At 44.0% G+C, this 16,003-nt stretch overlaps 1 protein-coding gene and 1 long non-coding RNA gene across 3 annotated transcripts; one reads left to right on the top strand and one right to left on the bottom strand.

The window, feature by feature from the left end:
- Positions 1 to 7,329: 7,329 nt before the first annotated feature.
- LOC112148027 (rab3 GTPase-activating protein non-catalytic subunit) lies at positions 7,330 to 9,494 on the bottom strand (the record flags this gene model as incomplete). Its single annotated transcript, XM_024274807.2, is given in 4 exon segments — positions 7,330 to 7,411; positions 7,489 to 7,606; positions 7,699 to 7,787; positions 9,108 to 9,494. Coding segments are annotated over 4 exon segments (398 nt in total), but the record flags the coding sequence as incomplete, so codon positions are not given.
- LOC112148028 lies at positions 9,315 to 15,638 on the top strand. Of its 2 annotated transcripts, XR_002919572.2 has the most exons (5): positions 9,315 to 9,448; positions 10,656 to 11,081; positions 11,209 to 11,365; positions 13,167 to 13,277; positions 15,144 to 15,638. It is a non-coding gene; the product is annotated as an uncharacterized LOC112148028 (long non-coding RNA). The 2 variants fall into 2 exon arrangements; XR_002919574.2 differs by lacking the exons at positions 13,167 to 13,277; positions 15,144 to 15,638 and adding an exon at positions 11,977 to 12,855 and having other exon boundaries at positions 11,209 to 11,887.
- The last annotated feature ends 365 nt before the right edge of the window (positions 15,639 to 16,003 follow it).

Raw genomic sequence — 16,003 nt, 5'->3', positions numbered from 1 at the left:
AGACATGAAGGTGGCTGGTGTTAGAGTGGAGGATGCTGAAGACAAATGGAGGAGGATGATTGGTTGTGAAGACCTCTGACGGGAAAAGCCGAAGGAAAAAGATTTAAACAAAAAAAATGAAAGATTACATCCTGTAAAGAAAAGTTTTAAATTAGAAAAAAAAATCTAAAATATAGTATTAGCAGATCAATACACAATCTAAATAACAATCTCATTATCATACAGAATCTTTATTCATTTCAAAAGTATTCAACCATTCTGTTTTACTTGGCGCTCTCTCCGTCTTCTCTCATGCTTTGTTCGGCACAAACCCCGCCTGCCTGCAAGCACGCGCAGCGTAAATAATCATCATTCAAACACGGCTTGAAGAGAAAAAAAAGAGAGATAGCTAAAAAAAAAAAGATAAACAAATAATAATAGACTAATAATAGAACATACTCCCAGAAAGAAGCCAAGCCAAACATTTGCGGGGGTTGTGGATTGCAGACTTACGCGAATATAGAGAACTCGGGCACCCCTGATCCCTTCATCAAAAACACTTCTGACTCACTGTGAGTGTGACCATGCCCTCCCGCGCCTGCGCGTGTGGATCCCGACTCAAGGACGGGCTGGCGGTGAAACAAACGTAACGTTGAGGCATGCCCCGGTCTGCGTACTGCAGCCAGAGGTAATTAGACTGGCGTGCTCCTCATTTCTTCTCTCCTACCGTGAAATTACCCAGCACCTTTGGACACAAAAGTTTCATTCAAGTGTCTTAAATTGTCGGCTTTTGGTAAGCTCCCGCTCCCGCCCGCTCCCGTCAGAATTTAATCCTGTCCTGGTCCCGTGATTGATGTAGGAAACAACTCCCATCCCGCAGCAGTCCCGTGACCCGCGGGAATCCCGAGCAAATGTCAGCCTTTAGTTCAGAAGAGTGGAATTTACCAAACCTGCCATGAAATGAAACACAAAGATGAAGCTGATTGTGTGCCGTTTATGTTCTAGCTGCTCACTAAAGGCTTAACTTCAGAAAAAGAAGAAAAAAAATCCACATTTGTCCGGGTTTTCCTTTCACTTGACTTATCACTTTACCTCTGCAGTTGAGGTCTGTAACGGCTTCAGGGTCTTTGTGGTGTTGCCTGTCAATGTTACAACAAGCTGCATCACGACTAAAATAGTTAGCTTATCGTGGAAAAAAAAATGCTAAACTGAAGAAATAACAAGAATAAAGTACTAAATATTGATTAAATATATATATATTTTTTTAAATAAGCGGGATAATACCCTCCGAAGTGTGCATTATGAGAAATTAATGCACTTTGCGGAAGCAACCCTCTGGGCTGTGCATGAATTTCTCATAATGCATACTTTGTTGGGTATTATCCCTTACTTAACTGGAGCCCTATCAAAGAGATCATCTGGGTCATTTGGACCCCACAAGACAGGGTGCTGAACTTTTGTTTTTCAATGATTGTTGATTTTCACTGGTGTCCATGGCAGATATAAAATCCTATCCATATTTGTCATTGGAGAGATCACACGTTAATGTAAGGCTGGGGTCATCTGGACCCTATAAGATTTTAAGAGTTTAAGACCTTTGCAAAATGTGCATGTGGAGAGCTAAAGTCAAAGTAGAAAAAACAGAATGTATCACTGTGGAAATACATTTTTAAAAGACTTTTATAAAAAAAAATAAATGTAATAATAAATAATCAATGTGTAACGAGATGAGATCTTGCTTGCTGTCCCGCTCCCCTCTCTGTCTTAGTCTGGTGGGAGAGGTGGGTGTCCTGTAACGTTAACAATATGAATCCTCACTTTATCTTAGTTATTCCCATAATCCTGTGATTATTTGAATTCTGCTACTAAAATATACAAAAACTTTAAAGATTTTGACATTTTAAATTGATGTAAGGATTAGCTGATCTCCCTCTACCTGTCACTCCCATGTAGGAGCTAATACGGGCAGCTAACACCGTGATTTCTGTCTCTTTCTATTCAGGAAATTTGTCAGATCTTCAATAAATGGAGGTGGTCTCCGGGGGTGCTGCTTTGTTTCTACTTTATTTAATCCCTTAAACACAACACAGAATCGATCAAGTTACAAATGCATTCATTCAATATCTTCCAAAAACAGAAGTAACAAATAGTAACCAGTCACACAAATACACATGCACAAACACACACACCACTAAAGCATATTCAGAGGCAGCAGACAGCAGCACATAAAAGATGAATCCATGCTTCCAACATGGCGGAGCCAAAGTTTTGTGATGGGGTTGGAGGCAGCAATTTGTGAAGGGGGCGGAACCAAAGATTTGTGACGGGGCGGAGCCAAAGCTTTGTGATGGGGACAGAGCCAGGAATGTGTGATGGGGGCGGAGCCAAAGTTTTGTGACAGGGGTGGAGCCAAGAATTTGTGACAGGGGCGGAGCCAAGAATTTATAATGGGGCAGAGTCAAAGAATTGTGACGGGGCAGAGCCTGGAATTTGTGAGGGGTGGACCCAAAGATATGCAACGGGGCAGAGTCAGGAATTTGTGACAGGTTGGAGCCAGGAATTTGTGACGGGGCGGAGCCAGGAATTTGTGACGGGGCGGAGCTAATGTTTATGATGGGGTGGAGCCAAAGATTTGAGACGGGGGGCAGAGCCAAAGATCTATGACAGGGGCAGAGCCAGGAATTTGTGACAGGGGCGGAGCAAAAAAATTCTTACGGTGCGGAGCCAGGAATTTGTGACTGGGGTGGAGATTTGAGACAGGGGCAGAGCCAAAGAGTTGTGACGGGGACGGAGTCAGGAAATTTGTGAGGGGTGGAGCCAAAGATATGTGACGGGGTGAAGCAAAGTAATTGTGAAGGGGCGGAGCCAATGTTTTGTGGGAGGGGAAGCTAATGTTTTGTTATGGGAGCAGAGCCAGGAATGTGTGACGGGGGCTGAGCCAGGAAATAGTGATGGGGCGAAGCAAAAATTTTGTGATGGGGTGGATCCAAAGCTATGTAATGAGGCGGAGTCAGGAATTTGTGACAGAAGTATTTTTTAAAGTAGTCTAAAACATCCTTTTTTCCTCATACTGTCTTCTTCTGGAATACAGTGTAATGCTATAGTGCGACCGCCATCTCTGTAGGATAACTACCGTTAACAGTTGGCGCCGCAGATGGCTGCCTCGGTGTGTCGGTGCGCACTGCTTTGTTCTGTTTTGTGTTTTTTAATACAACTTTTTTGTGATGGCACCCGGTGCTTTAACCAAAGTGGAGCTCGTGAACATTAGGGCAACAACTCCGGCGGATTTATTTCCTAACGTTTTGCTCCCACCTCTGGAAATACAGGATATCCTGGTCAAAGGCGCGTTCCTAGCCTACGGAGTGAAACGTCGCAAGAGAGGAAAACGAGCCGGCGCGCTGGTCCGCCTTCGCCAGCGCTAATCATGCACGCCGCTACCGGGAATATTTCTCTCCAACGTGCGCTCATTACCCAACAAAATGGAAGAACTGCATCTGCTGTTGGGAAGAAACAGGGACTTCTCTTCATCTGCTGTTTTGTATTTCACGGAGACGTGGCTGAGCGGATTAATACCGGACTCCGCGCTGCTGCTGGCAGGCTTCCACTTCTACCGCGCAGACAGAGACATGGGACTTTCCGGCAAAACCAAAGGTGGAGGAATCTGTTTTTATGTCAACATCGGTTGGTGTAACGACGTAACAGTGATCAACCAGTACTGTTCTCCTGATCTGGAATCCGTTATCATCAACTGTAAGCCGTTTTATTCACCCCGGGAGTTTGCTTCATTCATTCTGGTCGGCGTTTACATCCTGCCGCAGCCCGACGTGCAGGCTGCTCAGCTTCAGCTTGCAGACCAGATACAAAGTGTGGAGCGGACCAATCCGGATTCCTTAGTCATTGTCCTTGGAGACTTTAACAAAGGTAATCTCTCTCATGAACTCCCGAGATACAGACAGCTTGTCAGATGCCCGACCAGAGAGGAGAACATTCTGGATCACTGCTACACCTCAATCAGGGATGCTTATCACGCCGTCCCCCGCGCTGCATTGGGACACTCTGATCACGTCATTCTCCACCTGATTCCTGTCTATAGGCAGAAGCTAAAGTTTTGCAAACCTGTAGTGAGGACTTCAAAGAAGTGGACCAGTGAAGCAGTGGAGGTTCTTAAGGCGTGTCTGGACTGTACTGACTGGGACATTTTCAGGACTGCTACCAACAGTCTGGATGAGTATACAGAGGCTGTGACGTCATACATCAGCTTCTGTGAAGATTGCTGTGTCCCATCATGCACCAGGGTGAGTTATAACAATGACAAACCCTGGTTCACAGCCAAACTCAGACAGCTAAGGCGGGCTAAGGGGGAGGCCTTCAGGAGTGGAGATAAAGATAAATTCAGAGAGGCAAAATACAAGTTTAGCAAAGCGGTGAGAGAGGCTAAACGATTGTATTCTGAGAAGCTACAACACCAGTTCTCAGCCAACGACTCTGCAACTGTCTGGAGAGGGCTCAGGCAGATCACTAACTACAAGCCTAAAGCCATTCACTCCATCAATGACCGACGCCTTGCCAACGCCCTTAACGAGTTTTACTGCCGCTTTGAAAGACAAAGGGACTGTTCTGCCACTACTTCCCATCACACCTCCCATCAGCTACAGCTCCAGTCACCTTCTTCAATTCCCACCTTAACCGCCCCACCTCCCTCAGTGACGACTCTTTCCATCCACGAAAGGGACGTCAACAAACTCTTCAAGAGACAGAATCCCTGGAAAGCAGCCGGACCAGATTTTGTCTCCCCATCTACTTTGAAGCACTGTGCTGATCAGCTGTCTTCAGTCTTCACAGACATTTTTAACACCTCACTGGAGACCTGTCACGTGCCAGCCTGCTTCAAGTCTTCAACCATCATCCCTGTCCCCAAGAAGCCGGGGTCCTCAGGACTGAATGACTTCCGACCCGTCGCCCTGACCTCTGTGGTCATGAAGTCCTTTGAACGCCTCGTGTTTTCACACCTCAAAGCCATGACAGACCCTCTTCTGGATCCCCTGCAGTTCGCCTACAGAGAGGTCTGTAGATGACGCCGTCAATCTGGGCCTTCACTTCATCCTCCAGCATCTGGACTCTGCAGGAACCTACGCCAGGATCCTGTTTGTGGATTTCAGCTCTGCCTTCAATACTATCATCCTGTCTCTGCTTCAGGAGAAGCTTTCCCTGCTGAACGTGCTGGACTCCACCTGCAGGTGGATCACAGACTTCCTGTCCAACAGGAAACAGTGTGTAAAGTTGAGGAAACACATCTCAGACTCACGGACCATCAGCACTGGATCTCCCCAAGGCTGCGTTCTTTCTCCGCTGCTCTTCTCCCTGTACACCAACTGCTGCACCTCCAGTCACCAGTCTGTCAAACTCCTGAAGTTTGCAGACGATACCACCCTCATCGGACTCATCTCTGATGGTGACGAGTCCGCCTACAGGTGGGAGGTCGACCATCTGGTGACCTGGTGCAACCAGAACCACCTGAAGCTTAATGCTCTAAAGACAGTGGAGTTGGTTGTGGACTACAGGAAGAACTCAGCCCCACCTGCCCCCATCACCCTCTGTGACTCCACTGTTGCCATTGTGGAGTCATTCTGCTTCCTGGGAATGGTCATCTCCCAGGACCTCAAGTGGGAGCCGAACATCTGCCTGCTCAACAAGAAAGCTCAGCAGAGGATGTTCTTCCTGAGGCAGCTGCAGAAATTTGGTCTGCCAAAGGCAATGATGGTGCAGTTCTACACATCCATCATTGAGTCCATCCTCACCTCCTCCATCACCATCTGGTACGCTGCTGCTACTGCTAAGGACAAGAGCAGGCTGCAGCGGGTCATCCGGTCAGCAGAGAAGGTGATCGGCTGTAATTTCCCATCTCTTCAGGACCTTTACACCTCTAGGACCCTGAGGCGTGCAAGAAAGATCGTTGCTGACCCCTCCCACCCTGGACATGGTGTATTTGAGCCACTCCCCTCTGGCAGGAGGCTGCGGTCTATCACGACCAGAACCTAACGCCTCAAGCACAGTTTTTTTCCGTCTGCTGTCAGCCTTATCAATAAGTCCCGGATCATCCCATCACTCCTCCCTGCTCCCCCCTGACTGTCGTATTGGTCAGATCCACGACATGCGCTGCATTTGTGTCAGTCTGGATCAGTTTTAGCGTACAATGTTAACCTACACTGTTTCTGCATGCAGCTTTTTTTTTTATTTATTTATTTTTTATGTCATGCATTTAAGAATAGTTGCAGGTCGTGTATATAGATGAGTGTGTATGTGTATATGTTTATATATATTTATGTTGTAATATTCTTTTCTGTTCTTACTTAATGGTGTTTTTATGTATTTATGTATGCACCATCATCACCAAGATAAATTCCTCGTATGTGTTCAATCGCACTTGGCAATAAAGTTACTTGTGATTCTGATTCTGATAAGAGGACAGAAGGTAAAAAATGCAATCTCTTTTTTGGTTAGAATAATTTAAAAGTATCATTACATCATTAATCAGAGCTTTGATTAATTTTTAAATACTGTGAGATAGTGCTGGGTGACGTGACAATCCATAACTTGTGTAATTTCTTTTCTTTCATTTTTGTTTATTTTCATTCATATGTAAAAAATAGTCATAAAAAATAAAGTCAGAGAAAAAGTACGTAATGACATTCTTGTCAATTTTTCTTAAATACCTGTAAATATATTTTTTGTGGTATTTTGCTATATATATATATCATTATTGTGATATAAAATAATTTTATCATGATATACAATCTTTTCCATATTTCCCAGCACTACTGTGAGATTAGAAAAGGATTACATATACAAGTATACCTGTAAAGGCGCCTAAACTGAGAGCTAAAGAAACAACCTAAAGACAGCTAATTCTGGCGAGCGTTTCCACTCAGCCACTCAACAAGTTTGTTTTCTCAGTGCGTGCGTGGTGTAGACCACTAGTGTCTCATTGTAATGTGACGACTAGAAAAGGAACTTAATGTTGTTGGAAAGAAGATTGCAGGCAGCTAAGAAGAATACCGCTGTAAAGAGGAAAACGCTTGGTGCTCAGCGCTATACTGGTGCTTTCTAATGTTGTCATCACTTTCAACAGGTGGCTACAGGGGATCCGCCCCCACCGTCCCGTTCTTTTGTTCTGTGGACCTACAATATGTGATGGCTCTCAAGAGGTACAGGTCGGAACTGTTTAATGGGTCAATTTAACAATGGAAATGCTCAAAATACTGGACTGAACTGGACCGGACTGTACTGGACTGCTCAGTGGAAATAAGGTTTTGTTTTGCTCTCACTATGAGCACATATGAGCAAACTGACCCCTCTTCTGTGCTGAGCGTTCCACTCCAAGAAAGCCCCAGAGTCATCTCCTCTCTACCACTGTCATCTGTACGCCACTTGGCTGCAAAGACACAGAAAGAAATACCTTTAAAAAACAGCGACTGCTAAGAGACAGCCAGTCTGAGAGCAAGAGCTGACCCGAGAGAAAAATGGCCTTTTGTTCACGAGCCACCACCAGCAGGTCAGAGCAAGGAGAGAGGGAAATAACACAGTCATGCAGCCAGGGTTCACTTGGTGCTGCACCATCCTGCTCCACCTGCAGAGCAGAAAATCAGTCAGAGAAAAGCTTCACTTCTGATTGTATAACAAATAGTAAGAGATTAAATAACGCAGGACAGAAAAACAGACCCCTGTGGAAGAGACACCTTCCTCCGGTTTAATATTCTCAGCATCCCATGCTGATTCCCAATCTGACGTGTCCCAGGAAAGCTCATTATCTGTGAAAAATTCCAACAAATGTCAGAAAGAAGAGAAGCAGACATCTACATGCAGTGTTCCTAATGAAGCGGAGGTTTGGTCCGTTTGTTCCTCTAGAGCATTTACAAGCATAAAAAAATATCAGGAGGGAAAATCAGTGTCTTGAGTCAATAAATGCTACAGTGTGCAGGTCTGAACATGATTGTCAAACAGCTGGAAGTTCAGGTGAGAAAAAACTTAGGCCAAAAAAGACTTTGCCAAGAAGTCTTTTTACATCCCAGAAGATGCAATTATCCCCCACAGAAGTGGAGGGAGAATCATTTGGGCCTGTTAGTCTAACAATAAACAAGTTAAACATGAACTTATCTGTGTACACGCGTCTAATAGGTCTAATTGATGCTGCTATTCTGAAACAAAAAAAAAAAGCCAATGACCTGAGGGATCAAAAATCTGCAAACTGAGGTCATAAAAAGAAAGGGTTTTAGGAATAACTTAGTCCAAGTTCAGACTTTAAGTGTACTGAGGTGATGTGGAAGGCCTTAGACCATCATCAAAATAATAATAATAAATTATTTTGTAAAGAAATGGAGGAGAAAAACCCTTCACTTTATAAAGAGAATGATACTGTCACGCAGGAAAAGAAAACTTTGAATCATTTCTGAGGTTGTGTTAAAAAGCCAACTTTAAAGCAATATAAGTGGAAGTACCAGCTTTTGTACTTCATAAATGTTTGCCCTCAAACTGAGCATTCTGCATAGGTGTATTGGGGTACTTTGAGTGTGAAAAGTTGCGACAAAGACATGGTCAAAATGTTTGAACATCTCCCTTTGATGTTCAGCTAAACTGTCACATCTTTGTTCAAAATATTATGGAATCAAATTAATTTCCAGAGAAAACACTTGACGATTTCTTCAGATCAAAGGCAATAACAAAAAACTTAAAAAACAAATCTAAATTGTTTTAAATAAAAACGAATCAATATATAATTGTTGATTTAACTGTGAACTTAATTACAATGAAATCTATAGAGTATTTTGTAGTTATGCTGGCTAAAGTTAAACCTACTGTGACGTCATCGCACCTAATGACAAAGAACCTGTTCTGATTCTTCATCCTGTCCACACACGCTCCAACTTTGAGTTCAAAACTGCATCTGGCAACCACTTTTCACCATGATTTAGTGAGAACCCAACACTGTTCCCCTGACGGTAACATGAGAAGCCTGTATTCGCAAAGGCCAGCGGTGGCCACATATGTGGCTAACTGGACGGCTAATATTTAGAAGTTAGAATACCGGATAAGAATGTCCTTTCTTTGGCATTTCTTATCCGCTCCTTCACCTGCTTGTATCCGCTCCTCAACTGCAACGGGCTTCTGGCCCTGGAACAAAAAGTCCCGAACGGCTCTGAGCTCTTGGAGCCGACAGAATTCCAACAAGCTGCAGGACATCCCTGATGAGGATCCCGGCAGGAATCAAGCAGATCAGCGGTTAGCCTTCTTGCTAACTGTGCCGTTAAGTCCAGCGGCCGCCTTCACTTTGGGATTCACACACACACACACACACACACACACACATACACACAGCACGTCTCCGTCCTTCCGAAGAGAGACGACAACTGGCAGGAACTCTTTCTACTCGGAAACCTTACGCCCGCTGTGTTGATGACACACCGTTAGCAAAGTAAGACCCATGTTGTTGTGTTTCCGGGTCAAAGAGCCATTTGAAATTTCAAAATTAAAGCGTCGCAGGAGATTTCTGTGAGTGATGAGGGAAACCTTTTGTTATAAGCAACAACGACAGAATAATAAAAAAACGAAAACCAAAACCGGTGCTTTGTAAATTGTGTCATTGTAGTTCTTTGACATTGAATTAGTTGCAGTAAACTTCTGTCTCAGCAGAGGTCGCTGTCGCTCCACCAATGCTTTTGGAGTTTACTGCATTCAGAGCTGTTCGACACCGTTTGAATGATTTCTTTTCCTTAGATGTTTGTCAAAACGACACAGATTCATTACAATACAATAAAAGCAACAAATAAAATGCAAAGTATGATAAATTATACTCAAAGTCTCTTTAAATACACAGGGAAATCATCCCAGGTTTAAAATTTAAATGTTTGCTAATATCCTGAGCAACAGAAAGACACTTAAACTTGTTTTATTAAATATACAGTACTTGCATATAGCATGCACATTATAGACCAAAGGTTCTTAACATTTTTCACACCAGGGCCCAATTTTCCCAGTACAAAGTGATTCAAGGCCCATTCAAATATTAAGGGGGGTGAAAGTAGATTTTTGTTATGCCGTTATTAAGATTCATATGAACCACTTTCCTCAGGACTAAAATCCAGAGAGCCGCAAAATCCCCACCTCAAAGTTAGAAAAATACACTTTATATATCTTTTTGTGGCCAATGAGACATTTATTAATAAATTATAGCTCTAAAATAATATCTAAAATTGAGTTTTTTCCTTTATAAAATTATTTCTTTTACTTTTGAAAGTAGCTCATACAAGTTCCTTTCAAAATAAAATCATCTTGTGTTTGATCAGATCCTTCAGCTGCAGCAGATTTACTTGAACTAAACATGTAATAATGTCTTTTCTATCATTGTACTTTAGTGTTCCTTCGTCTTTTTTCTCCTTTGACTATTGAATATAAACACAACAACTTTAATGTAGAATACAAATATTTTAAAAACTAAATGTAATAAGATGATATCATTCTGATAATAATCTGCTCTGATAGCAGATTAAACATTTTACCATCATTTTGCTCAGTTTTGTTTAAATCTAAGCATAAATAACAAAATCTAAATAATTAAAGTAAATGAACCAATGCTACAAAACCATCATTTATTCAAATTGTTTGTTTCTTCAAACCCATAGAGCCACAGTGGAGGAGGGAAAGAGCTGCATGTGGCTCCATAGCCTCAGGTTGGAGATCTCGGATCTAGTCTCAATCCATTCATGTCCTGCTGGATCTGTACACTGCACAAGACCGCTCAGTGTCATGGCCATGCCTCAGCCTCACAGGTAATCTGCCTTAGCAGGAGCTGCCCTGCAGAGCTGTGCCAGAAGATCTCCTGCCTTTTACGTGACTCCAGCCTGCCAAAGCTGCCGTCCTCTGCGCCCCATTTTGCCTGCATGAACTTTGTCAGGATGGACTTGGACCAACCTGGACTCACCTGATGAACCAGCACCCATCCTGCCCACGTCTCTTGTTCTGGCTCCAGTGCAGTGGGACATCATGACCCAACTCAGAGACATTAACGCGGCCTATCCTCCACCTCCATCCTGTCCGGCTGATCGTATGTATGTTCCACCCAGCCATCATCAAAAGGTGTTACACCTGGTTCACGATTCCCCGACAGCAGGACATCCAGGTATGGCAGCCACCCAAACACTCGTGCATAACTCTTTTTGGTGGTCCACCATGCAGGCTGATGTGGCGCAGTTCGTCACCGACTGCGGCGTCTGCCAATCATCGAAATCTCCAAGACAACTCCCGGCAGGGCTCCTGCAACCACTTCCTGTGCCCCGACGCCCCTGGACCCATATAGCTGTGGACTTTATCACCGATCTACCTTCCTCACAAGGTAACACAACCATTCTAACTGTCATCGATTGATTCTCAAAATCCTGCTGTCTGCTACCACTCCCCAAGTTACCCACAGCCATGGAGACCGCAGAGCAGCTACTCCAACATGTCTTCCGGCACTATGGACTCCCGGAAGACATCGTCTCAGACCGGGGACCCCAATTCACATCTAGGGTCTGGCAGGCATTCTGTAAGGGGCTCAACATCAATGTCAGCCTCACCTTCGGTTATCATCCACAATCCAACGGCCAGGTGGAACGTCTCAACCAAGAGATCACCAGGTTCTTCATATTGTGGTCAACATCAGCACGAGTGGAGCAAGTATCTGGTGTGGGCTGAATACGCGCAGAACTCCCTCAAGAAGGCATCCACCGGCCTCACACCATTCCAGTGTGTCTTGGGCATCCAGCCTCCCTTCTTCCCCTGGTCTGGAGAACCATCTAATCTGCAAGCAGTGAATGAAAGGTTCAGAGGGTGCAAGGAAACGTGGAGAGCCGCCCATATCCAGTTACAGCATGCTGTACGTCAGACCCAGGTCCAAGCCAATCGGCATCGTCGGGTGGGCCCTGCCTTGTTTGTCAAATTACTCCTGTCTCGTTCCGCCTGCAGCTTCCACCTGAGTACCGGATTTCCCCTACGTTCCACATGTCACTTCTCAAACCCGCCAACGGACCTAGTGACACTACCCCGGACTCGGGCCCCGACGAGTCTCCCCTCATCATAGGAGGAGGCATATAGAGCCAACGCCATCCTGGACTCCAGACGTCGTGGGGGACATCTGCAGTACCTCATCGACTGGGAGGGTACGGTCCTGAGGAACGTTCCTGGGTTGCAGCCGACGACATCCTGGACCCAGCTCTCACGGCCTACTTTCACCGGGACCATCCTGACAGGCCGGCCCCTCGACCACGTGGACGTCCACGGCGTCGTCAGCATCCTCGCTTCCGGAGCCGGTCGCAGGAGGGGGGCTCTGTCAGGATTCCCCCATCAGGCACCACATCCGACCACCAGAGGGAGCCCTCGCCTGAGTACTGACCCTGCACTCCCTCTCCACTCTCACCTCATTGCGAAGTTTTGTACTGCCTGGCATACATCTCTGAGCGTTTCTCCTTGTTTCTCCTCCTGGTTTTTGATCTCTGCCTGTCTCCTCGGTTACCTGCCTGCCTCCTGCCTCGACCCACGCCTGGACTCTGACTACGCTTATGTCTTGCCCTTGTCCAATATACCATATGCTTATGGATCCAAACGTCCCTGCCTCTTCATCACAAGTACGAAACTATGACGTCCGACTTATAACAGCAGCATTAAAAAGACCTTATAAAAATGTAAATAAATATAACTTCCACCAAGTGGGAGGAAACTGCATTCAGGTCCCGCAGCCTTCGCGGCCCACAGGTTCAGGACAGAATTTTTTTCGCGGCCCAATAGGGGGCGCTCGCGGACCAAGATTGGTTAAGAATCACTGTTATAGACCTTACATGTCTTTAGTAGGAAGTATACTAACTGAATACTTTTTTTTAACCCATTAAAACCCATAGTGACATCGGTGTACCAGATAAAATATCTGTGTTGCGGGAATGCTATGGAGAGAAAAAGAGGGGGGCGGCGCGAGTGTGAGTGTGCGTGCACATGCGCATGCACGGGTGTGCGAGTGAGAGGATGAGAAAAAGAGAGCAGGTGTACGGGGAAAGTTCGAGTAAAGAAATGTTCTGTTGGTGAAACAAAAGTCAGAAAATAAATAGTGGATTCCAGCCCTCCAACAAGACAGTGAGTGTGTCTGTCTGCCTGCCTTTTTGCAGCCGGCAAAACCAAACACCCGCGGGTTTAACCACGAGGACGGCCTCGCCCGAGGAGCTGCAGCGGCTCCCCTGTTCGCCCCCGACCACGGTCAGGACGAGGAAGCAGGAAAGGTTAACAACTGAAATGTTTCTGTGGTCAATTTGGTTTGAAGTATTTTCTACATAATTTCATCTGGGTTGCATGGTGGTGCAGTGGTTAGCACTCTTACTTCACAGCACGAAAGCCCCGCTTCAAATCCCAGCTGGGGGATCTGAAAAACATCAACTGTGGACCTTTCTGTGTGGAGTTTGCATGTTCTCCCCGTGCATGCGTGGGTTTTCACCGGGGACTCCGGCTTCCTCCCACCGTCCAAAAACATGCTTCATAGGTTAATTGGTGACTCTAAATTGCCGCTAGGTGTGAATGTGAGAGTGGATGTGTGTGTGATTGAGGCCCTGAGACAGACTGGAGACCTGTCCAGGGTGAACCCCGCCTTCACCCATCAGTAACTGACCCCGACAGGGACCAAGCGGACAAGAAGATGGATGAATAGATCATATATAGCATATACTATATACAAATATACATAGTATATTAAGTATACCTGTAGTACAGTGAGATAGACTGTTTTTGCTAGTGATGCTGACTTTTTTATGGGACTGAGACATTTTTATTCCTCTTCCTTTCTCTTTCGGGCCTCGTTTGTAAACAAAACAGAAATCATTCCCCTATATACCACTTGCTCCAACAATAGTTTATGGAGGAATCTTCCATCTTTAAGCAAAGTTTCTATAATGCATTTTACATTTATTTGATTTATTTTGTTTTGTACTATATTGGAATCAATAATAGTAAAAGGGGAAAAAAGCACATTTCTTACCATCGATATTTTTCGGGGAACACTTTTTCGGGGGTCTTAACTAATTCTGTATCAATTGGGGACAAAGTATTAGTAAATTTTCCAAGAATAAAATCCAAAAGTAGCCATGTAAGAAAAAATAAACTAAAAGGCAAACCAAAACAGCATTGCTGCCTAAACAGTTGTCAAACATATCAGAATTTAGTTTAGACTTTCTTCCAACTATTTGGATGAAGTGGACAGTCTGCAAGTGCGCAGCTGAATACACATGCCCCCCCCCCCTACAATAACTAGACAGGTCAACTTTGCCGAGAACACAAGCTTACATGATCCATTTTCCTTTACATTCTTGACACAAAGTATCACAAATATTATTTTTTTTGTTGTATTGACCCCTCCACCATAAAATCATGCAGCTGCTCTCTACAACGTACCCTCCACAAGCCAGGCGACCCACAAAAACCTGCAGTGGCTAAGTGACAAAGGCTTAAGCTATTCATCCTCAATGCATCACAATATTTTGCAAGAGTGAAAGGTTACTGGATAGTGTTTTCAGCAATTAAGCAGATACTTCCATTTGTTATAATTTACATTTGAAAGGTTTTGATTTATGAACATTGACAATACCAATTTAGCTCCATTGTAAAAACACATGAACAGTTCTATTTCTATTGGTAAACACTTTTCCTTGATCTTTTTCATAACCTTCAAAATGAGTGGTCAATCTGCCAGTGTTTTCTTCCTTTGTGTTTTCATTGACATCCAAAAACCTACAAACATATATCAGCAGTATAGCAGGAGCATAGATGGCCTCACAAATACAAACTCCCCCCTTGGGGGTGCCCAAAAGTTTCCTAAACGGAAACCTGGACACAAAAACTCAGGAAGCAATTGGGTGTCAGGGAGGTCCTTCGGCTTTTTGCATTTCCTTGTCCCAGGCTGCAGATGACTGAATTGTTGTGGCCTCTGCAGTTTTATGGTGTACAGAAACAACTCCCCATCTGGTTCCCACTCTTCCTTTGTTGACAAAAGTGAGCTGGCATAGTTCCATCACAGGATGGACAAACTTGTTGACGTGCTGTACAGTTTAGATCCAGATTCCAGCTCAAATGTTCATGGATCTATCTGTCTGCAAAAGGATGCATCCGAATGGAGCAGAGTGGGGAGACTTTGGCCTGCCCATCCCAGTTTCTACGCCACAACTGAGAGCTTTTTCCAACTGCATATTTGAATCTGCTCCTGATTCACCACGATTTAAATAAAGAAATATTCAGAAACACAGTTTTGATCTTAATTTTCTTCATATATGTCCTTCCTCTTGAGAAAAATGCTACAAGAACTTATTAAAGACACCAAAGACAACATTTTCATTGAAGTGTTTTTTTTTTTTTTTTTTTTTTAAATTGTCACACCAGGATTGCGCAATAAAGTGTTAGTTTGGGATCATGACTGTTAGCTTGGTGTGTAACGCCCTTCTTCAGGGTTGTGTGAAGTTTCTCTTGCTTGTGACACAAGTCATCAGGGGTGCAACAGATCACAAAACTCGTGGTTCGGATCATGTCACAGTTCAGATCCTTTTTTGGATCAGTAAAAAGGGAAGAAAAAAAAACACAAAAGGAAAAAAAAAAAGAAAGGCCTAAATGTACTCTTTTGAAACGCTTTAAGAAAAACACGCTTTGAGAAAACATAAATAAAGTACTTTAAAGCATAAATATACACTCACACATCCGTGATCTTTGAACTAGAACAAAATGCTAAAACATGTAGTTTCTGTTTACATTTACATGTCTGGAGACCAAATCTACAAAATCTAAAAGAAAAGAATGATGAATATGCAACTTTACCCTTTCCCCCCATCCCCCAATGTCCAAATTAAATCTTAAGTAAAAAAGCTAAAATTAAACTTTCATTATTTTTCGTAATAATTGTAGTATTGAAACTAACTATGGGAACATTTCAATATTTCAAATGATTATTATCCATATTACATATGCAGGT

The sequence above is a fragment of the Oryzias melastigma genome, linkage group LG9, assembly GCF_002922805.2.
Source record: "Oryzias melastigma strain HK-1 linkage group LG9, ASM292280v2, whole genome shotgun sequence".
NCBI classification, from domain to species: domain Eukaryota; kingdom Metazoa; phylum Chordata; class Actinopteri; order Beloniformes; family Adrianichthyidae; genus Oryzias; species Oryzias melastigma.
This window is presented reverse-complemented; position numbering and strand designations above follow the sequence as displayed.